Source organism: Pteropus medius, unplaced genomic scaffold (assembly GCF_902729225.1).
Source record: "Pteropus medius unplaced genomic scaffold, Ma_sr-lr_union100, whole genome shotgun sequence".
NCBI lineage: Eukaryota > Metazoa > Chordata > Mammalia > Chiroptera > Pteropodidae > Pteropus > Pteropus medius.
In genome coordinates this window covers 14,287,843-14,313,805 of record NW_024354875.1, presented here as the reverse complement: position 1 = coordinate 14,313,805, position 25,963 = coordinate 14,287,843, and the positions used below count along the sequence as shown (strand labels likewise).

The 25,963-nt window shown below is 32.1% G+C and overlaps 1 protein-coding gene across 2 annotated transcripts in view; it reads right to left on the bottom strand.

Moving 5' to 3' along the window:
- Nucleotides 1-25,963, bottom strand: part of ACVR2A (activin A receptor type 2A) — an 80,303-nt gene that overhangs the window by 22,053 nt on the left and 32,287 nt on the right. For both annotated transcript variants that reach the window (XM_039855723.1, XM_039855724.1), the window contains exons 2-4: nt 12,867-13,074; nt 8,733-8,842; nt 8,393-8,547 (exon numbers count right to left, since the gene is read on the bottom strand). In XM_039855723.1, the coding sequence (XP_039711657.1) occupies nt 8,393-8,547; nt 8,733-8,842; nt 12,867-13,074 (473 nt within the window). The remainder of the gene's footprint in view (nt 1-8,392; nt 8,548-8,732; nt 8,843-12,866; nt 13,075-25,963) is intronic.

Here is a 25,963-nt window from a genome sequence, read left to right as displayed (position 1 = left end):
AAAGAAATCTTTCTAGAAATATGGATTTTGGTTCATTTATATAATATAAATAAATATAGATATGTACTAAAATTTTTCTATTTACTATTTAAATCATTCTAAAATTTTTATATATTTTGAGGTGGGGAAGGGATAACTCACTCAATAACTTCTTAGAACTATCAAGGAAAATTAAGGACCCGCCACCCAAAGTATTTTAAAACTGACAAATTCTAAATTTGTCTCCTCGTAGTCATCAAATTATCTTACATTCTAAGAAATTTTACAATCAATAATTATAAAAAGACTATTGCCAAGCAGATAGAAATAGAATCTATAAAGAAATAACAGTGTTCATATCAGGACAAATGTTTCTGAGCTAGGGAAAGCAAGACATTATACATGATTCTATCCAATTATATCTTCAAAATTCCTTTCTGATATCAACTCCTACTTCTACAGTTTCTCATTTAACTCCTCCTGAAAGCAAAGACAGAACAAAGTGGATGAAATTAGCATTCTGAATACGTTCCCTAAGAAGTGGTTAGCTCCTCAGGGGTTAAAAGTCTAAAAGACATGTAGGCACAATCATTCTGCTTTTGGTTGCCACTCAGAAGCATGGGTTGATTACTGGTATAAAAAGTTTTATTTTTATTTATTTTAGCATTTGTATTCTGCAAGTAAGGCTGAAAAAAAGAAAAAGTACCATGCCATACATTAATAAATTGTGATGTGGTAGAGTGGTTATGTTAATCTATAAATCTATATATACACACTATAAAAATTATTTTAAATGTAATTTATGCTCTCCGACCTCTCCCTTTATCCAACTTTAGTTTTTTATGGACCCCACCCGATTATCTACCAAAATAAACCATCCAGTTAAAATTAGTTCAATGGATAATAATCCCTGGATGTAAATGCTCAAGCATTGCCACTCAGCAGGACTGACTCTAGGCCAAGTCACTTCATCTATCTGTGCTTCGATTTTCTGATCCTATAAAATGGAATTAATAAAACAGAATTTATATCATGGGGTGCTGAAAGAATAAATGGGTTAATATGTATAAAGTACACTGTGTAATGCTTGACAGAGTACTCAGAATGAAATCTTTTATTAAACTAAATTAATTTCAGAATATTGGCATATGTCTACAATGGTTTCACCAAAAATGATACCTTTTGAGTACAATTTTGAAGTTGTTGCTGTGTGAGTAATAACAGTTAACACTTATTAACAACTTAACGTTAGCTAAGCGCTCCAGATATGGCTCTTTTCTTAATTACTACAGAACTGGAATCAGATATTTCTCCTCCTTTCTTCCATCTCTGCCCAAAATTACTGAAGAAACTCCCTTCTTACTCTCATTATCCCTCATTTCCAAGCTGCGAAGTCAAACCACCAATCAACCGACATACTTTTTGTTCACCTACATATTAACTGTGGGCTCCTAAAGGGCCGGCAAGAACTGTATGGATGCCACTTACCACTATACATCCAGCATGGTGTCTGGCACACATAGGCACTCAAGTATTCAGTGAGTGATTAAGCAAAAGCAAACAAAACAAACCAACAATCAAACTTGAGAACCTCCAAGCCTGATACAAGCAGCTTTCAATAACAAATGGACTTTTTCATTTTTATACTTTCAAATTAATAGAAAAATATTTGACAGTGATAAAGTAGCTGGGAATGAAGGAACAGATCTAGGACGAGATCCAGGAAATAAAGAACAGAGAGAAAAGCAAACCCACTTCTTCCTCTCAATCATCTCCTTGCCAGACAAGAAAAAGGAGAAACAATGTACTCTAGTTTATATGAATCAGTCCTATTTGTAAATTGGCAGATTGGGCTCTCCATAGGTCAAAGGAGAACTGGACTAAAATTTTTTCAATTTAAATGAAAGTCAGTTTTAGAAATAAGGTGCTTTGATTAATTTTAATGTGCATCTTTAACTTGTTTTAAGCTTTTAATAAAGCACTTTTTTTCTTTCTTCCCTTTTTGCTTTTGAACACGAAATTTCAGCCAATCTCCATGTGGGCTTGTCTGTGAATTTGTAAGAGAATCAATTTATATACACTTAAGGAAAGTAATTTTTTGTCAAGGTGAATGTTTATGGGTAATTTATGACACTGCTCTCACCATTAGTTTAGAAGTATGTATAAAAGTACGTTGTAATTTAGGTTACCAATACAAAAACAATCACACACAAAGGTGGAACACAGAAGAAAGACATCTGCAGTAGTCTTGAACTATTTCTTAGTCATACACACACACACAAAAAATGCTCAAGTATAAGACAATAGTGTTATCTTATCATATTTTAAGCATGGTAAAATAACTTAAAAATATTTGTGAAATGTAGGTTCCAGCTCTTAGCAGAAACCTAACACAACCTTAAGCTAATAAAACAACAAATTTTGGTATGTTTTGAGCATACATTAAAGTTCCACTAAATTTCACTTAAAATAACATCATTTAATCAGAATGAGATCAATTGTAAGTACTGAGCTGAAAAACTGTCCTCAGAATACACTGTGGAATAGCATTTTATAGTTTATAAATGAGAAGGAAAAGCATATACTCAAACAAATGAGATTAGAGAAAGGTGTCAAATGATACACACCAACCTGTTAAAATTGGTTATTCCAGGAAAGTGATAAAGAAAAAAGAGGAAGAACAAATGATTTTCTCCCCTTTGAGGGAGGGGCACACTTCTTTCTGTATAATTTGTCTTGTTACAACAATAAAGTACTTATAGTTAATTTTTAAATAGAGAATTTTCAAAAAGAGAAAGTGAAAAAGATAGAAAAAACAAGAGATGTGTTTGCAAACTCCAACCATTTAGCAGTCAACCTATTTCAAGGACGCTTCTATAGATGTAATATTTATTTTGCAAGTATAACTAAATATTAGCATATTAAATACTCAACAAAATTTAGTAAATTTCCCCTGTATCCTCCCCAAATAAAGAAGCATACTTCCCTAAATTGACTTGGATGAATGATGCTAATATCACCCTTTCAGTCTCTCATTAATTTTAAATGAGTACATATAAGGATTTATATTCAACAGGACAATCCTACAAAGCATTTTCACAGGTGGCTTGGTTTCTCGGTGCATAGTAATTCAACATAGCATAAAACAACAACCTATTATTACTTTAATATTAAAGTCAACAGAATTATTCTGAATGCCCAACTCTGTATCTCAAACCGAAAGTCTTTAGTCCTTATCAGACCAAAACCTACGCAAAAATGTCATGATGTAAGGACTTTAGAGACGAATCTCATTTAAAAAGTATTAATGTTGCAATACTGTAGTGCTATATATGTAGCCTTTAAAAATTTAACAAGAAGTGCACTTCGTTCCTTGTTAAAAGGCAGGTAATTTCTAGCCCCTAAAATGCATTTTCTTATCAAGTGGTATTTTCATCAAAATAAATATAGATCTTATAAGCAAGAAACTTAAACTCACATGGTTATGAAAGCAATGCAAATAGTTTTATTGAAACCACATTAACCCTAACCACAATAAGACTTCTTAATAATAGAGTCGGTACATCAATTCTCTCATATTCGTGACTCACTGGTACTAGAAAAACCAGTTTGTGTTCAGTTTACTCACTACAGATTATAAGAGCATCTTCCTATATGTGGAAAGATGGCAAGAGTGACCTAGGTGATACAAATTAAAAGGATGCTTCAAAATAATAATTATAGAAATAATTGAATAATAGCACTCTCTTATAAAAAGCCAGAATACTTCAACATATCTTATCCAAGAAATATGGCCTCAAGATTCATCTTAAAGCAAAGCCTTAAGGCATCTGAATGTTTATTAAATGAATCCCTAGGCATACTGCATAATCATCTTAGTATAACTTTTTTTTAATCACTTTTTTTTTCAGCTTTACTGAGGTATAATCAACAAATAAAATTTTAAGATATTTAAAGTGACGATTTGATATATGTATACATGGTGAAGGAATCCCTCTTCTTCCATTGAGTTAACACATTCAACATTTCAAATATTTATTTTTTGGAGGGGGAGGAGGGCGAGAACATTTACGCTCAACTCTCTTAGCAAACTTCATAATAGTATATAATTCTAAATGCAACCAGGTCAATTCAGCAATTCACCACTTACGGAATGGTTATTACATACAAACACTGTATGAGATACAGTAGTGACTACAATACACCCCTTGTATTCAAGGAGCTTACAATCAAGTAGGAAAATAAAATGTGCACAAATGACTAGAGCCTTTCTCAACTGGGGTCACTTCTGTGAATTACAGAAGGCTGAAACTGACTTGAGCACTATTTTCTCAATTCTTTCAAGGAGGATGCATAACTAATCCCAATCTAGATGCATATGATGGATACCTTAGGGTGTAATGGGAGAAAAGAATCAAAAGGTAGACAAGGTATATCATGCTCCAAATTTTGTATTCTTTGCTGTGGATCACTGAGAGTCCTCAAATATTTCTAAGCACAGAATAAAATCAGACATGTAAAATACTATTCTACAGCAACAATATAGATGAAGAGAGAGAACTGGAAGCAAGAACACCAACTATGAAATTATGAAAATAATCTCAGCCTTGGCTGTAATAATGTCCTGGGCTACAAAAAGGATCAGGGAGGATAAAGAGGAAAATGAAAAGAACTTGGTAAATGACAGGAACAAGACTAGGAGAAGCAGTTGTCTCCAAGGTTTTCATTCAGGATGACTGGGAAGCCAATGATACCATGAAACAATGTTAGAAATACAATAGTTTATAGGTTATAAAGAAAAAAGAATGGCTTCGATAAAAACAAAACAAAACAAAAATCACAATAGTAAAAATACTTTTTTCTAGGCCTTTTACTATGCTAGATTTATTTTAAAACAAATATATTTAACAAAGAACCATAATTAAAGACCAGATTTTAAAAAGCATGTATAGTCTCCTATATCACTTCTTCTGAATAAAATATTAATAAAACCAGAAAAAAATCCTAAACAACTTTGTCTTAGAAATAGAGAATCCCACTATTTAACTGCCAGAACCAGTTTATTAAGAGGATATATGTGGATATCTTAGTCCTCCAGAATATCCCATAGGACTGATCTTTTATTTCCCAAGGAGAAAAAAAGACTGAGATCAAATCAATGAATGAGCACAGTATGTGTAACTATAGCTCTTGCTCTGCTGAAAATCATTGTAAATTCTCTTCAAGTATAGTTCTTATTGAAGAAATGACTCGTCAGTAAGACATCACTATAAGTAAGACTAACCTTTTAAAACAGACCAGTTAATCCACAAACCAGCCACTAGCCAAAGCTCTAAGGAAGTTTCCCTAATAAAAGGAATGACAAATTTTATATCATTGTCTAAAAGTATTCAAAGAATTTCAAGGAAAAATGTTCTAGAAATCCATAACAAAAATGTAAGATCTTTTCCTAACCAGTCTTAGAATTAAACTTTAAATATTGGTGCATTAATATGGGATAAAATACAGAAGTTACTTTAGGATTTCAAATGTGTATTATGTCTCCTCTATCTACTTCTATTCCTCAAAAAAGTCTTGAATGCCTACTAGGCATTGGCATTATCAACTCAGACTCACAGGAATCTTTGCCTAAAATCCGATCGATGTTCATAAACCCTATTCTAAAATGTGCTATGAAATTTTTAATGGAAAACACTTGAATATGACCTTCTATACATGTATACAAATTTGTAAAAAAATAAATTTATTTTCCCTTTTGTCCTATGGGAGACAATGTGATCATGTTACTGCTCAGTTTAGCAGTCAAACTATTCAACAACCAAAAGCAGGAGAACAAATTAGCCTTTAGAATGATTCTGAGATGGCAGAAATGTTTACTAAATTATGTGCAACACCCGAGGCAACTACTTTCCAGAAAAAGGCAGAACAGCATAAGCAATAAGAGTAAAGATTTAGCTGTCAGAGTCCTTGGTTAAGATTTCAGCTCTGATATTTGTGAGCTCTGCTGTCTCAATTTCTTTATCTATAAAATGGGGATTACACTACATAAACAACCCTGTGAGGTAAATCAAATCAGTGCTTTCCATACCTGGCTGGTTACCAGAATCATCTGGGAAACTTAGAAGAAACTAATATCCCAGGCCCCGTTCCATACTTTCAGGGGTGTAGTCCACGAATTTGTATTTTTTAACTAATTCTAAAGATGATCCTCATATACCAGTCACAATTTGAAAATCACTGGAAAAAAATTATATATTTGAAGTATTTTTAATATTCTTATCTAATTTATATATTTCTACATATATATTACTTACAAGTACTCTAGTACTTGTTCTAGTACTTGTAAATGTTCAATAAATGCTTGATGTAATTATCAATAATTATTTTGAAATAGAGAAAACTGGGTATTTTGTAACAAAATGGCCCCTAAGTAGTCTTGCAGAACTATTTTGCATAACCTCTCACCAAAAATGAGACTGAAAGCATAGCACTATACTTTCTAAGACATACATAATGAAAGATGTCATAAGTGAAGAAGTTCCACAATGATGACAATGCTCCTTTCCCATAATATAGCTTATGACAGAAGGAAACTATAAAGTCAGGCATGTCTTGTATTTCTAATAACAAAGCTTGACCAGGTCATTCCATCAAAAAAACCTTCAAATTCATTTCTTATTTCTCAGTAATTCATACAATTCATCCAAATTCACCACAGAACAATGCAATTACTAAATAAATGTGTACAATAACATTAACCATATCTAAAACAAATACCTAAAACTCACAGAGATGGATAATATTGAAGATCCTTGGTTCTTAATTATGAATAATAACTGCACCTTTCCTTTTTAAAAGTCTAAATCTTTGAATTAATTAGCCTCTCTAAATAAAGTAGCCTCATATACAAGATATTCAGCCTTTAAAAAGAAGTCTAACCATACTTTTGTATCACTATTGTACAAATCAATGTTATCTATAAGATTATATTATTATTCTCAGAGTTCTATTAAGAAACAACAAATCTATTTTTAAATGTAGTTTCCAGTTTGTTCCTATTACACTACAAACTGAGGGTACATTCAGACACCACTATAGTACTTAGTACTCTCTTTCCTAAATGGAGATATTAAATAAAAATAGTTACCACCAATAGAAGGTAAAGTGCATTCTATGGCCATTTGGAGTATACTACATTTATTTATTGGACACTAAAATTTTTTATGTTAAAATACTTTTTAGAGATGCTATTTAATACACGAATGTGTAAAAGTTAAAATATTTCAGCTGTACAAAACAGTGTATCTACCTAATTGAATAAGGTGTTTTGCTTTTGGGTTTATTTCTATATATACACATCTTACAAAGATTATGGGGATCAATGACCTAATGCTAACAGATTGCTGTAAGTACTGAAAAAGAAGTATGTTATGTAAATAAAGCTTAAAGAGAAGAAATTTTTTGGTTATTAAATTATAGGTCTTTACCATTTTCTTCTATCAAGTTTTAACCATTAATCCTACTGGTATTAGAGAAACAAACCAAGAGATCCAAAAGGCCAAGGTAATCTGATCTTAAGAGTTAAAAGAAACCTAGTAAAAACTAGAGTTTAAAGATGTCTCAAGCAAGAATAACCAAAAGTTATCACCTTTTCTCAGTCTGTAGAATATCAACTATTCATATTAAAAGTCCTTGTAAAGCACAGGGCCAGCGCCAACTGTCTACATGATAGAGAATGAGGAAAAGTTCATCAATTTAATCTGACTACCCACCACACCTACATTTTCAGATATATTCCAGGCCAGGGGAGTGGGATTCAAAAGTCTTTGGTACACACTTGATTAGCTGCAAACAAAAAATATAATACTTGGAACTACCAACAATACATGACAAAAAACGTTGTTCTTCTGTTCCTTTCCTCCAAAACTACTTTTTAATGGATATATCTTCCTGATGCCTTTGTAAAACTCCATACTTTCTTGGTTACCTTTCTGGGTCCCTCCCCATGGTAAAATGGGTATTTTGGTCAAATAGTCTTGAAAAAGGCACCAAAATTTAAGAATGAAGGAGAGAAAGGAAGAAAAAGGAAGGGTTATGATATCACTCCTCCATCATCGATCACTTTTCAAGAAACTAAGCAGGGTGTATCTCACACAGTAAAGTACTACAATGACTGTAAAACTCTCCCAAGGAGCACAGGATGGGAATATCCTTCAATCTTCTCTACCTCCACCACAAAGTGAGAAAAGTTTAGGACATAACAAATTAATGTTTGCAAAATTAGCTATAGTTCTCATGACAATAAACATTCAAAAATTAACTCCAAAGAAAAATTATTAGTGGGTTCACCATAGTAATATTACTTTAAAAAAATACAATTTAAAACAGCGCAAAGTACAAAACAATAACTTACTTGAGTTGGAACAAGTACAGGAGGATAGGCCATCTTATGATGCCTATATACCCAAAATGCACAAATGACAATCCCCGCAATTAACATAAGTGGCACCAAGGAATAGAGCAAGATGTTGTAATAGGGTGGCTTAGGTGTAACTGGATTTGAAGTAGCTGTGGAAAGGGGAGAAAAAAACTGCTCAGATTTGGTCTATAAAACTCTACAATACTTAATATAGGGTCAAATTTTAGAAGAAAAGTAAGAGTAATAAAACTAAGAAGTAAATTAGTCCATCAACACAAATATGCTTTGTTTTCAATCTACTAAACAGACTTCTGTATCTTCCCTGTATACTTACGCTGTGTGACTTCCATCTCAGGAAAATAAGAAAATCTTTCGTTACACATATTCCCCTCACAGCAACAAAAATATACTTCAGGGCTGTCTTTTTTTTCTATACAATCAGTCCTATAAATAAACAAAAGAGGAATAATTAGAATCAATATTATACTGAATCTACATTAAATATTTTTCTGAAGTTCTTCTCAGAGATAAAATAATAAGTCCTTTATAGTCGACTTCAAGATTTTTATTAATAGCCAACGTTCAATTCTTAAAATTCGAAACTGTTCCTGGAATCCTGTTATTAAACTTCATCAAAAGAAAATCATCAGCAGATTTTATAACAATCACACTGACTCCTTGAGACTATGAATACAAAAACTGAACATTATATATAAAACTGTATGTGTGTACATATAAATACACACACACACACACACACACACACACATGCATACACATAAATAAACACAAAATGATGCAAGTTCATACCTCATAGCAGAACATATCTCAGTATCAGAGACCCAAACTAGGTAGGCTTGGGAATTAAGAGTGTCATTTTTTTGTAACAATAGATTTAAATTCCCTGAACACAATGAACAGGGTTAAGATAAGCAACAAGTGAAAAACAATATGTAACAACAAACAAGAGAACCTAGTAACTCAAAAACCGATTAGTTAGGCTGATTTGGGGTGGGGAGAAGGGCAGCCTTCTACATAGCACCTAAGTTGCTGAAAAGATAGGGATTTAGCCTCTAGTACAAATGCTAATCAACCACTAAGAAACAGCTATACAGTAGTCCCCTCTTATCCACAGGGGATACATTCGAAGATCCCAGTGGATGCCTGAAACTGAGAATAGTACTGAACCTTACATATATATATACATATATATATATATATATATACATACATATATATATATATGTACTGAACCTTACATATATATATACATATATATACATATATATGTATATATATATACCATGAACTGTCATGTCACTTTACAAATGATACCTATCATAAAGTTTAATTAATAAATTAGGCACAGTAAGAGATTAACAACAGTAATAATAAACTAGAACAATTATAACAATACACTTATAATAAAAGTTATGTGAATATGGTCTCTCTCTCTCTGATAACTGATTTGATAATCAAGATGGCTACTAAGTGACTAACAGGCAGGTAGACAATGTGCAAATATTGGACAAAGGGATGATTCAAGTTCCAGGTGGGGTGGGACGGCACAAGATTTCGTCTGAACACTCAGAACGGCATGCATTTTTAAAACTTATATACTGTTTATTTCTGGAATTTCCCATTCAATATTTTTGGACTGGAAAATGACACGTAATTGCCAACGGTAACTGCAATCACGAAAAGCAAAACTGTGAATAAGGGGGTACTGTTGTATCTATTTTTTTTAATCGAACATCTAAATATTGCTAATAAACATCGGGTAATTTAAAGATATATCTTACAAGTAAACTGTAAACTTTTGTAATGGTTGTTAGGATAATATGGTTGAATTTAACTTTAAAATGAAAAGCTCAATATTTCAGGGAGAATGCAACTTCAACAAAATTCAAACTTTAAAATGAAATCTATACCAATATTTATCGAGTACAAAGTAAAAGACAAATGAAAGCTAATTTTTAAGTATAGAGAAATGTATATATAAATATAAATTTAGTATTTAGAATTATGCCTCAAATTATATGTTAACATGATTAAATACCTAGCCTAATTAATTCTAGAAAATTACTTTTCGCCTTCCAATTTCATTTTTTTACTACTCTTTGCCTCCACACCTTAACATTTCTTGAATCTTCTTTTCCTTTCTCCTACTGTCCTTAATATGTTTTTTAATCAAACTCAGAGCACAAAACAAAAATTCACATGCTTTTAAATTAGCATATGACCCCTAGAAACAAAGCTGGTATAGTAATTATCACTGTAAAAGCAAGCATTTGCACTGAACAATCCACTCCTCATTATCTAGTAAAGTTTAACCTCCAGCAATACTGTTTTATGTCAGAAGCATATTAGCTTTTTACTACAAAGAACAGGGATCTCTGATTTCAACTAATCAGTGATAGTTTTAGATAAAAATAATACTCAAATCTCATTATTTCCCCAACTTCTTCCTATTTATCTTTTTTTTTAAACTGAGATATAACTGACATATGACATATTATTTTTCAGGTATATGACATAATTATTTGATATTTGTATATATTGTGAAATGATCACCACACTAAGTCTAGCCAATACCCATCACTACACATAATTACAAATTTTTTTTGTCCTTGTGATGGGAACTTTTAAGATCTACTCTCTCAGCAACTTTCAAATATACGACACACTATTATTAAGTATGGTCGCCATGCTGGTATGTTATTATCCCCAGAACCTATTGGTTTTATAACTGGATATTTGCACCTTTTGACCCCTTTCACCCACCCCTCACCCCTAGCCCCTGGCAACCACCTATGGTTGGTTCTGTGTATTTATGAGGGGTTTTGTTATTTTTTTTTAAGATTCCACATTTAAGTGAGATCATAGGGTACTGGTTTTTCTCTATCTGACTTATTCACTTAGCATAATGCCATTAAGGTTCAACCCTGTGGTTACAAATAGCAAGATTTCTTTCTTTTTATGGCTGAATAATTTTCCATTTTGTGTGTGTGTGTGCACACACGCACATCTTTATATCAGATAGATTGCTTCCACATCTTGGCTATTATAAATAATTCTGCCATGAACATGGGGATGCATATATCTTTTTGAGTTGGTATTTTCATTTTCTTTGGATATAAACCCAGAATTAGAATTACTGGATCATATTGTAGTTTTATTTTTTTAATTTTTTGAGGAACCTGAAATACTGTTTTCTTAGTGACCCTATTTATCTTTCATAAGAGCAAATATCACTTGATGATCACCTCTGTTAATAGAGAGACTAATAATCGAAATGCAGCTAAAATGTATAATTATGGAGAAATAATCCCTGGAAAATTCATAGTTACAAGTATACCTTAAATATTAAATATATACTTAAATGACTATTGTAATTTCTCATGAAAAGTGGTGCTAATTCAATTTATGAACTTATTCAATGCATTTTACTATTAATCACATATGGCCAACCTACCATAAATTCATGGTAATCAACTGGGGCTCCTGAAAGCAGATCAAGAAGTATCTAGCATTCCATGATTATATCAGTTTTGGGCTCCAAGAAGTCTCGTTATCTAGGACTTTATAGTCTCTACCAGTTATCAGCACCCATCCACAGTGAAAATCCTGTGGCTCAGACAGTTTAAGTGATCAGCCCATATCTATGGGATTCCTTACAGAAAGATCGCCAACAGCAATAACATGTCCACTGTTTTATTTCCAGTACAAAATAAAACAATTTAAGCAAAATCTTTTAAATAAAATGTAGCTTTCTAAGAGGACTGTGTTAGTTCTGATGTAATTCTGAACGTTGAGTTAAAATGTCTCTTGGGGTAAAGAACAAAGGCCTATTTTGCAAGGAAAAAAAAAAGGAAAAAAATGTAGTAAGATCAATTTCTTCCAGATACATTAAGAAGAAAACTAAAAGGAAATTAAATACTACAATTAAGCTTTACTCTCCTTGAAGGCAGATTTTCAACAGATATGCTCTCTTTTAAAGCAATTTTAAAAATCCTTTATCCTTAAAATTTGGCATTTAAAAAAATGTTTATAATCGTAACAATATAGGGAAAGAAATGTTTCTTATCTACAGTTCTCACTACTTGGTCAATTATTCAAAGTATATCAAAGATAAAATATAAACACGCCATATTGATTTCATTACTTTAAAACATATATCTTGTCATTAGAGCATGTTGTTATGGTCTTCGTAATTCTATTTTAAAAAAAGAAAAATTTAAGTGAAACTCCAGATAACATTTTATCATTTTAGGGTATACAATATATTGATTTGACATTTGTATATACTGTGTAACAATCACCATAAGTCCAGTTAACATCCATGACCACACATAGTTATATTTTTTTCCCCTTGTGATGAGAACTTTTAACATCTACTCTCTTGCAACTAAAAAAAGGGAGGGTGGAATTATTTAACACTATCATAAAAAATTAAATGTTTCCTTACCGGTCATAGCAGTTGATATCATCCAGCCAACAACCTTGCTTCACTATTTCAATGGAACCAGAAATATTCTTCCACGTAGCAAAACAATGTCGCCGTTTATCTTTGTCACCATAACAGGGTTCAACACCAGTTCGATTGGTTTTATCTCTTTCCCAATTAGCATTATAGAAAATACACTCCTGAGTTTCTGATCTACCAAGTATAGCACCTATAAGATTTAAAAAAAAAATATATATATATATGTATATACACACAAACGCGCGCGCACACACACACGCACACACACGTTAACTGTATAAGCTCTTAAAATATGAGACCCAACATACCAACTTCAAATCTTCCTAAAATGCCAAAAAATTTACTGTCTTCCCAGTGTTATAACATTGGGTTTAGGTTTCCAGGTCAATAACTGTACTTTGAGAATAATAAACATATTAATAGAAAGTGAGTACCTATATCACAAGATTTCTCTGGAAAAGGCCAATTTCACTTTACTTAAAAATATCCTTGATAAAAAGTAATATTGTTAATTTTATCAAATCTTAACTTTTGAGTACACTTCGATATTCTGTATGGCAAAACGGGAACTAAGCAAAAGCACTTCTGCTGCATACTGCGATACAATGGCTGCCTAAAGAAAAAGCCCTTGCATGATTGATCTGTGAACTTAACCAAACATGGTTATTCAGTCTTGGGAATCTGGCAAACATGTTCTCAAAAATTAACTAAGTAAACCTGTTAAACTTCAAAAAAACAACTGACAGTATATATCACCAATGATAAACCTTGAGTTTTCAACCAAAATTAAGAATTTTAGCAACCACTACCATTAAATACGTAACACCTTCTCAATATTAACAAATGTTACTTTTAAATGCTCAATAACAAAATGTGCCAATATTCAAAAGGTCTATATAATTCTGAGAACCAATATTTTTCAAATGAATTATATGTGATGTTACAAAAGCATTCATGGGGAAAAAAAAATCCATCCAATGTTCAAGAGAACCCAATACATTTTAATGTTACAAAAGACAAAAAGTTCATTAATGGTTTCTGATTCTGCACTGTAACTTTTAAGAAATTATCTCTTGTATTATAGGAAAAGGAAGAGAACAGAAATATCCAAATTAATTCTGGAAAAGACATACAAAAGAGAATCCGTACTATTGTTTTTAAGACTTACTACAAAGGTTCAGCAATCATGACAGTGTGGTCTTAGTGAGAAGACAGACACACGCACCAATGGTACAGAACAGAGAATTCAGAAATAGACCCACACTTATATGGTCAATTGATACAGAGCAAAGGTGCCAATGCATTTCAACAGAGAAAACAATGTGTTTTCAACAACTGATGCTGGAACAATTAGATATCTATATGCAAAAACAGAACCCTGACTCATACCTCATGCCACATACAAACATTAACTCTAAACATATCACAGACCTAAATAAAATCTAAAACTACAAAACATCTAGAAAAAAAATGGAAAATCTTTGTGATGCTAAGTTATGAAAGATTTAAGACACAAAACATATGAGCATAAAAGAAAGAACTGATAAGTCGATCTCCATTAAAATAAAAACTTCTCTTCGAAGTTAAGGAAAAAGGTCACAGATGAGGAGAAAATACTTGCAAATTATTTACTAAAAAAAAAATTGATATTCAGAATATAGAAAGGCCTCTTACAACTCATATTAAGAAAACGCACGACTCAATTTTTTAAAAAATGGGTAAAAGAGTCAAATAGATAATTTGCCAAAGACATGTGAATGGAAAATACTACATGAAAAGATACTCAATATCTTTCACCATTAGGGAAATGCAAATTAAAACTAAATCTAATATTGATTAGGATAACTAAAACGAAAATAAAAATGGACAATCTCTAGTAAATATGTAGAGCAACTGAGTCTTTCACACATTGGTGGTGAAAATGCAAAAACGGTCCAGCCACTTTTAAGTTTTACGGCTTCTTACAATTAAATCTACACCTGCCATACTACCAAGCAATCACATGCCTAGGCATTTACCTAAAAAATGAAAACATAAGTCCATGCAAAAATCTGTGTATGAATGGTTAAAGTGGCCTTATTCATAATCACCAAAAACTAGAAACAACACAATATTCAGCTCTGGTAAAATGCATAAACATCCATACAAGAAAAAGAAATTAACTAGTGATAGCTGCAACAACATGGATGAATCTCAAACACATTATGTTAAATGAAAGAAGACAGACTGAAAGGTTACATATCTTATGATTCCATCCATTTACATGACACTTTGGAAAAGACAAAAAACCACTATGGTGACAAAAATCAGATCAGATGTTGCCAGAAGCTGGGAGTAAGGGAAGAGCGCATTACAAAAGGGCATAAGGAAACTTTTGAGGATGATGAAAATATTCTACAATTTGATTGTGGTGATAATTATATGGTTGTATGGTTAATCAAAACTCATAAAATTGTATATATAAAAAATACATTTTATTCTATGTAAACTATACTTCAATAAACCTAACTTAAAAACCTACCATAGGTTGAGTTTTGGTATAGTATCAAAGAAAACAACCACAATCATCTATAAAAGCAATTAAAATGCTCATTTTTCTAACTATATATCTGTGTATGGCCAGATTTCCTTCATATCAAAACAACATATAACGAACTGAATGGATAAACAGAAGAATCCATTTTATTCCCACTAAAACAATCATTAAAAAGGTTTACAAAAATTTCACTAATTTTTTTTTTGTTTTGGAAAATATTTTTCATAAAAATATGTTCTTTTGTTAACAGATTATTGTCACTATTAAATATTTTTAAATTTTGTCTTAATTTCTAATATGATAAATATTGACAGATATAAACCACATTTAAAAGGTTCTTTGTAGTTATAAATTTTTTTAAGTCTGTAGTTCTGAAACCAAGAAGTTTGAGAACTGCTGCTCTATAACATACTAGCACAGAGATCTAACAGCTGATAGAATCTGTAGCAGTAATAGTGCTGTGGACTTCCTCTCAGCTATATTAGAAAATAACAGCATGAGCTGAAATATTGTAAATTATAGCTGGTAACTCTGTGCCCATTGCAGTCTATAAAAGAAGGCCTGCCACTCCTATTCATCTGTATACCAACAGTAGCCATTTTCTAAATTATTCCTTCTCAGAAACTTGTTAAAATATTAGCAAAATAAGTTTTCTCCTTTACTAAATAAATAGCCCAAAGCAATCATTCACTGCTCACATTATATTAAAACAGGGAATGGCAAACTTTCTATAAAGGACCAGACAAGTAAAATTTTAGGCTTTCCAGGCCATATGGTCTCTGACAACTATTCAACTCTGCCATTGTGGCACAAAAGCATCCATAAGATAGTAAATGAACAGGCATGATTATGTTACAATAAAACTTTATTTATGAACACTGAAAACTAAATCTGATATAATTTTCACATGTCACAAAATATCATTTTTTTCCATTTTTTAAAAACCATTTAAAAATGTAAAAATCATTCCTAGTTCACAGACTGGATTTGGCTCACAGGCTGTGTGGTCAGCTACCTCTGAAAAAAAATGTACTAATTCCTACACTATAGGTTAACGTGCCTCTTTGCCTTGTTTCATTGGGGAGGGGTCCTCTGTGAATTATCACTTGTGTAATTCATTTTAAAAACTACTATGAATTATTTTTAATTTCCAACAGAAGACTCCATCGAAGCATAGAAACACCGTTTAAAGAAACCTGATGCCCCCAAAAAAATGCTGCGTAGGGCAGAAACGCCAACTAGGTTTCATCTTTGGTGTCAATTCCAATCAGTTAATAATGGCTTCCTGGCGCAGTGTACTGAGAAAGCTTTTGAGGTAAAGGCTTTTGGGGTATGGAAGGAGGCGGAGCAACATCAGTCTTATCTGCCACCTCTAGTCTAGAGAAGAGATAAATGAATGAACATTTTATTTAAAAAAAAAAACCACACTTCTTAATTTTTAAAAATAAATAAGATTTCTGGATGATTTTCTAGATCTGGATTATCATTTGATTGATATTTTCTATAGGTAGAAAAAAGATGGCTTATAGGAAAAACTGTGACAATCTTGCCACCCCCTCTCAAGCTGATTCTGTAATCAGTCTCTATTACATCATATCCCTAGCTGAATACTAAATATAATAACATGACAATTATGAAAATAACTCAAATTTATGTATTTTTGTGTTCTTAAGCTCATATTCTGACTTTAAAAGTGTAATTCTAAAAAGGATGGTAGAAATTACCAATATACACTAATTTTTAATAGCATCTCCCAATTTAAAAATTTCTGAAACTTTAAATTCCTATCTATAGGTTTATTCTATCAAAGTAATTCCAAATAGTTAATACTATTTTCAAAAGAAACAAACAGGCATAAAAGGTTTGGGTGCAGGATTTAATACAATGGTTCTGTGTATCAGAATCCCCTATATTATGTTTGAGTGCCATTTTGTAGGCCCTGAAAATAACCAGCTGAAAAGTACATGGGGAAGGAGTGTGGGGAACACACATACATACATACACGTAGTGTATATATATGTATTTATTTTCCTTTTGGCAAAGACCCACTGGTGATCTTATGTGCCTCCTTAGTTAAATTAAGTACCACTGACTTAATAACCTATGGCCCGAACTTAGAATTTAGTTCACAAACTGTGACCTTGAACAAGTTACCAAACATTTTCACTGTCTCGTTTCCATATCTGATTCAATTTCCGCAATCATTCTGTAATTAATATTATGGATAATTTCACAGTTTCGTAATCCACACTCATCCTAGTTATAGTAAATCAAGAAGTCTAGTCACAGAATCCAGTATTAGACTTAATTTAGATAACTGTTCTATTTCCAAAGTACTGCCTATGCATTAATGACTAGTACTGACCGTTGTTTTTCCTATTAAAAAGAAAAAAAAAAAAGGCAATACAAGGCACTTGATGTTTGGTAGACCACTTGCCACCAAACAGACCTATAAAAGTCATATTCAAATTTAAAATATTCCTCCTATAAGGAAAAAGTAAATTTCACTTAATAGCTGCATATGAAGGTTTTGTTTTTTTAAAGCGTGAAGTATTACAATAATACACCAACACTAATTTTATACAATGTCTTCCAGAAACAGAAAAGGAACCACTTCGCGACTAATTTTATGAGGCCAGTATTACCTTGATACCAAAAATAGTACAAAAGAGAAATGCAGACTAATATCTCTCATTAACTTAGATGTAAAAGTCTTCAACGAAATTTTAGCAAAGAGAATCCAACAATGTATTTTTTTTTTTAAATACTACACCAGAACTAAGTGGGATTTACTCAAGGTATGCAAGGTTGGTACGATATTTAAAAATCAATAAATACAATCTAGTAAATCAAAAGGCTAAATTTAAAAAAAATCACATGACCTATCAGTACACCAGGAATAAGAAGGGAGCTTCCTCAAACTCACAAAGAACATCTACAAAAAAACCCTACAGCTAACATCATACTTAATGGTGAAGACTGAATGCTTTCCTTCTAAGATCAGAAATAAGTCAATGATGTCTACTCTCGCCACCTTCATATAACAGAGCACTGAAAGTTCTAGCTATTGCAATGAGGCAAGAAAAAGAAATTAAGGGCATAGCAATTGAAAAATCAGATATAAACCTGTTTCTATTTGCAGATGGAATAACTGCCTATCTAGAAAATTAAAGGAATTTTCAAACAAACAAAAAATGCTAGAACTAGTGAGTTCAGTAGGGTCACAGAATACAAGATCAACACAAAGAAATCAATTGCATTTCTATGTACTGACAATGAACAAATAGAACTGAAATTAAAAATGCAATACCAGTTACAATTGCTCTTAGGAAAATAAAATACTTATGTATAATCTAACGAAATATGCATAGGATCTGTATGATGAAGATTATAAAATTCTGATGAGAGAAATCAAAGACCTAAAACTTAGACATATACTGTGTTCATGGATCGGAAGACTTAACATAGGAAAGATCTGTAAAGATCTGTTTTCTGTAAACTGTTGTATAGGTTTATCTCAAAATCTCAGCAATTTCTTTGTAGACATAAATGAGCTTATTCCAAAATTTTTTGAAAAAGAAATCACTCTTCCTGATCTTAAGGCTTACCATACATAACTGCAATAAGCCTGACAATGTGGTACTGGCAGAGAGACAGATACAAGATCAATCAGGAGATAAGAGAACCTAGAAATAGACCCACACAAATATGCCCAACTAATTTTTAACAAATGAGCAAAAGCAACCCAATAGAAGAAAGACAGCCTTTTCAATAAATGGTGCTGGAGCAATGCGACATGGTTCAAGAAATATTTCATGAATGTCCTCCCCTTTGCTATCTATCATTCTAGTAGTTCCTGAAAGCCCAGCCTGCAAAAAGCCTCCCAGGTTAAATCTTACATATGTGACAATTTTCAAGTTCTCTCGAGGTACATAAAACAAAATCCTAGAAGTCCTTTAATCAGGACTTTGCCTTCCCCCAAAATGCACAGTATTTGCAATCCAATACAAAATGTTTTATTTTGTTTTTAATTGGTTATCTATATATGTCCTTTTACATATTGAAAAGCCATTGGATCTAAGACTATCTTACTTACCCTCCAAATACAAATATTACTTAATGAAATGTCAAAAAGCAATGTAACTGAATAAAAAAATCAACCACTACTGCTCCCACTCCTTTGAAACAGGTAAACAGAATTAAACTATCTTTTACAACTACAAACTGTATTAATTTCTTTCCTAATTAAAATGACAATATTTTTCACAGCCCAGTGACAAGCTTAACCCTATCATAATTTTCCTCTGTATGTAGCCAACATTAAACAGAAAGAATTGTTTTTGACAACTTATAAATCTGTCTTACTTCTGAAAAAGTACTCTAATGCTGTCTGAAACTATTAACAAGTCATTGAGTGTACACTATAAACAGGCATGCAACTGACTGCCTTCCCTAAACCTGTGCCTCCCATAGGCAACTAGGAAGGGTTAATGAAATTTCAAAAATAATAAATCCAACCTGAAAAAAGAAACCTTATTTCTCTTTCACATGTCATTGTTTCCTGCCTCTGTAGGAGCAGAACACATGTCCAAAGAGAATCAGTAATAGAAGGTAGATCAAATTGAGTGATGCTTTTAATCCACAAAACTTATAGGACAAATAAAAAGAATAAAACAGTATCAAAAACATTATATAAAAGAAAAAATTTAGATATATTAAGTAACTGGGAAATGCTGGTATAGTACAATTCTTCGTGGCACCAAGAAACCCTAAAGTAAGTGAATGTGTACAGCATTTTATTAGTTCAACAGGTATTTAAATCTCTCACCATGCTAGGTAGTCAACTAACCACCCTGAAACTTGCAAGCTATCATACATGAATGACTATTATGCAACCCTCAATAGGAAGAATACCCCAATTTTCCCCCAATGAGATTTTTCAAAAATTTTTGACCAACTTGAAATATACAAATGTGTGTGTGAAACAGTTCAATGTATACTTATTTTAATTCATTTAGTTTTATAAATGTTTCGAAAACATAAAGCACAAAAATTTTACAAAACAAATTTGTTCAAACTTTACATACATCTTTCAACAAGTGTCATCTCATTACTTTCTTTCTGAGTCATCTAAAAGTATCAAAACATGAATAATCTTCAGGTCTATTTAAGCTGTTTGAGAAGCAATATTTTCTGAAGTCCTTTAGAACACTGTCACTGGAAATGTTACTCCAAGCCACAAATATCCATTCATATGATACTAAGACAGTAGGTTTTTTCATTGTTCTATGGGTATATAAAAGTAACTACTTAACAATATTGATTTTGAAAGTGAGCTTTTAAAAGTTTTACAACCTTTGTAAAAGTTTACAACAAATTATGATAGTAAACCACCACCACCCCCAACAATGATTTCTTGTTTGTTTAAACTCTTTATCCCCTTGTACCTATTCCCTTGGGAAACCTGTATAACCATTCAAAACAAGCACCGACTGGCATCATTTCAAGCTTGTCTGTCTTCTCCAAATATTATATTCCTATTCAAAATAAAATATTGAGAGAGGGCCTCAAAATATAAAAAGCTTTGTAAGGATTCAAAAAAAATCACTTTTTCTGAGGAATATTTTTGAGTAAACCTCACTTCATATTGAACATATACACATGAAAAAATTGAGTATATGCTTGTACTACAAATTAAAACTCCAAGATAAAGACTACAGAGAAATGCTGTAGGAATTTGGAAATAACATAGGACCTCCATTAGATGATGAGCTTCTAGAACAAATCCCGTTATCATCTCTGTATTACCAGTGCCTGGAACAGTACAGGAACTCAACAAATGTCCATTAAGTCAATTTACATGGAAAAGAAAAAAAGAAGGCTTCATGGAGGAAATGGGACTCAGGCAGGGTTATTAAGGAGAGATGGAACTAAAGTAAGCATAGGCAGAGAAGATCATGACCAAATAAACAGGGTTGTGTTTGACAAGCCTGCTCTTACTAGACATGAATGTTCTGTATTTTTTAGTATTGGATATAATGAAGACAGGTTTTCAAGATATCAAAAGTTAAAGAATACATGAGGTATTTTTTTAATATCTGAAAACAATGGGTATACTGTGTTGGAATGGGAAAAAAAAAAAAAAAACTCAGTAAGCCATATTAACTACCCAATAAAAACCAAGGGTCTATAATATTCCTGTTGACAAGATGGCCACAGGTATCAAAAGGACTGGCAAATTAGAATACAGAGATCAAGTTTTTGCTTCCCATAGTCCCTCGTTTGGTCTCTCTGAGCATGAGAAAGTAAGAGATGAAAGTGATTTGACTTATAAAAGCGATTTGTATTAGGTGGTGGGATGTATATCTTATATCATCTGACAAAACAAAGCTTATTTCTATACATATTTATCCTTTGTTTCTCTTTGTTGCTAACTCTCCTTGATATTGAGTCTTACTGTCATGAAAGATATGTATTGCCAGGGGTAAATATGTTCAAAGATAAGGCACAACAGAAAAGTGTTTGCCTATAGCAACAAGAAGAGTTGGGGTATCTATAAATGCCCAGGTCTCAAGATTAAAACAGTTCTATACAGTTCTCCAGCATTCATTCAAAATACGAATTACACTAAAACAGGTAAAATTATATACAAGTATCACCTAGACTGTGAAACAGATTTCTGATATTAAATGTTCATCTTTGGGGAGGAGGGGAGATCATGGTGACTGCAGCTAGAGGTCAATACCCCCATTAGAATTAATAGGCTATTTTTAAATTTTACAAAAGACAAAATTAGGCATAAATTTAGAAGAGTTAAGAGATAAAAGGTAAATTCTCAAAATCAGAACAGATGTCCTAAAAGAGATTCTCTCTCTCTCTTTCTCTCTCTCTTTCTCTCGCACACACACACTCAGTAGTTCCTACTAAAAACCACCTACAAGTCTCAACTGCACAGAAAAGACATTACATACATTACGGGTTTTTCGAGCTTTATTAACTTAGGAAGACGTAGGCCTTCTTTTTAGTAAACCATCAGACTCTGGTGCAAAAGAGAGTAAAAATAGATCACTTCAGCTGTTATGAAAATAATGTAAAATATTACCCTTGAGGAACCGGTAGTATCAAAAGAAAAGCTTAAAAAAAAAAATCATCACAAAAGTTTTCATCAAAGTAGTATCTGGCATTTTTAAACTGGCAATTGAAGAAAATTAGCAATATTTAGAGTAGCTTTAAATAGCAATACATTTCTATTAAAGGAAAAGAATGCAAACTGAAAACTCACTATGACATTAAATAACAGATATGGAATCACTTAATTAGCCTTATTTTAAAAGTCACCGATAGCCTTTTTCATATTTATAAATAAGATTCCTAGTACTAGAAAAGAAAAATCTAAAATTCTTGTTCTTACTTTTGTGTTATATAATTTCTTTGCCACTAAAAAACTTGTTTTAATAATTTGTTTCTATGCAACCATAAACACATCATAGGCCTTCTGGTATCTTTTCTTTTCTATATTAATACACATCATAAAAGACAAGTCACCTTCTCTATTTGGCTGTCTGGGGCTGTTTTTAAGCATTAGCAATAAAACTTAAATCCACAATGTCCCAATACACTTCTGATAAACAAGTTAGAAATATAAGGAAGGAGAATAAGCTTTCAAATAAAATTTCTACATGGCAATGCAACATTTTAGGCCCTGTCAATCTAACTTTTTTTTTTTTTTAAACTAAGCACCTTCCTACCACCAAACAATCACTTCCAAAAGAAAACACTTTCTGGCATTCTCCCCAGGAATATTTTTTGTTGCCTTGTCTGTTACACTCTGTACTTAGTGCTTACTATCACTGTGACAATATATTGCAAGATTCTGTCCATCTGGCTCAAGCAATATAAACTAAAAACACAATTAATATGAAATTAAAAAGATAAACATATGTGGTGACACTAGATGGTGTGTGCATGCATGTGTGTAATAAGGAAAGTGAAAGTACTTAGATATCAGCATTTAACACTGGTTATTTAAGGACTTCTAATGTTAATTCCTGACAAATTACTAAGATAACCACCTAAAATGTATTTCAACACTGTTAACTCATAAATGACTAATTTTCCCCATATAGATAGTTCCAAAATAAGTATATATCTACTTTTCCACAGACCAAGATTTTAAGAAAAACATAAATTTCTCAATTTCTCAAACCTCTTTCTTAAAAAGCCTCAACATAAAGTTCTGGTCACAAAGAAAGCACCAAATTTGTAACGGTAGAATTTACTTTTATAAAGGAGGCAAGCAGCAAATAAGTTCTTTACAATCTGCCTATTTCTTAAGTCACTTAACTGTAAATCCAGTTCAATACAAAAAAAAAAGAGCATTTCCGTATTAACAAAACATTTAGAAAACCTTATTTCTTAAACTCTTCACTACAGAAAGTATTTTACATAGGGCTTGTTCAACAGAAGATGCTAACTAACCTGCACTCAGTTACTCAACTACTAAATAACAAAAGACATCCATTATAATGTTTTCTCCCAAAAGACAGAAAAATTTCTTTAAATGTTACAGATATAGACATACGGACATACAAGCAGAGAAAATATGATTTCACTGACATACAGGCAGAGAAAATACAGTATGAAGGTATCGGAATCTGAGAGCTTTCAGCTTTAAAGGTAACCATTCTTATACTCATAAGGAATGACTTGACATATGTTTGGGCAAAAATACACTTCAAGTTGGTAGGTCAGAACAAAGCATTGATTCTATCATCAACTACCAAAGACTTCGCTTTCCTAAATATGTAAAGTAAGTATATATAGAATAATAGGATCCGGACAAAGGACAAATCACAAAATTCCAAATTTCTGATTTATTAACTAGCACTTAGGACCACATTTGAGATTAGTTTTCTAGGACAGTCCAAGAAAGCCTGGCGAATTTCCAGACCTCAATCTTCCTGTGCTTTTTAATTATTAAAAAGGGAGGAGAGGTAATGGTTGTAAGAAAAAGATGTGCTGTCTTCTAATTTTAATCAATATAAGTAGGCTTCTTATAATGTCATGGGGAGAGACTTAAATTAAACAAAGACAGGAAAAATAGAAGCCCAGTGTTCTTTCTTTCACAAATGAGAGAATTCCACTCTTCTATTCCTTTCACCCCTGGCAGGACACTTTAATGTCTATCTTGGTGACATGCTACATAAAATCTTAAAGGACACTATTTCTTTCACACAGGCAGAACATCTTCCACATTCAGTAAATATATAGTGTAGGTACACTATGTGCCAAGCACTATGACATTTAGGTACCAAGCAGAAATAGTGAAAAAGAAAACATTTTCAAAATTTGAGAAATCTTTAACCTCAACCTGGAAAGAAAAGAAAAATGAGAGGCTTAATTTTCAAAACAAAACAATGAAAGGAGAAAAAGAGAAACTCACAAGTCGTTGGATACTTCTGAATTTCAATTAAGGCTTATTCTAATTTCTCTTATAAGTGGGAAGGCAGGAATGAGAGAAAAATAATCAGAAGATCACAAAGTCTAGGAGATTTCGATCTTTATCAATGTACTTTAAAGAGGAAAAAAAATCATGTTAATGCTGCCAAAAAAAGTAGACTTCTGTCTTGAAACAATTTACAAGATAAAAAAATGAATAAAAAATATAAAAATCAAGTGAGTATACTGACAGCATACAAAAGTGCTCACTAGTCATTACTATTTGATATTAAGAGCAGCCACACCAATTCTTTACTCATAGGTAGTAAGAATACTTTAAAAGTACATAAACCCTTCATAAAGGCATTCATACTAGCTATAAAGAAATTCATACCAGTACTCTTAATGAATAAAATAATAAAATAATGTTACCTATCTTGTCAAATGAAAATTTATAGATAATTGAAACAAAAAGCAAAATCAAGACAGAGATTTAAGTCACAATTATAGAATTAGAGAAAATCTAAACTAGTAATCGAAGATGAGTATCAACGAAGTAAGGTTATTACTGCAAGTTACCAATATCTTTCACTGAAGAAGAGCGACAGTGTCCCTAACTGATTTCCCAGCTTCCACTTTTAACCCATCCAATCAGTTCTTCATCCAGAAGTCAGATCCTTTATTAAAGCACACAAAATCAGTCGCTCCCCCAATTTAAAGCCATTCAATGGGTCCCCATAGCCCTTAAAACAAAACTTGAACAAACCTTTTAAGGCCTTCCACAGTTGGGCTCCTCTTCAGCCTCAATATACACCACACAAGTGAACTTCTTTATTAGAACATCAAACAATTTCAGGCCTTGATAAATTCTTTCTACCACCACCTTTCCTATCTCTAATCCCTTTTAATGGGTGAGATGATGGAGTGGAGTAAAACACTGAGAAAATGCTTGAAAAGGCTGAAGAAAAGTTAGCAGATCATGAAATGAAAAAAGGCAAAATGTCAACTCTAGTTTGGAAATAGTTCTCAAACCACTGAGAACAGTTTGATTACATTTACGAAGGAATTTAAAATATAGATGTTTATCGTCTACGGCCATGCCACC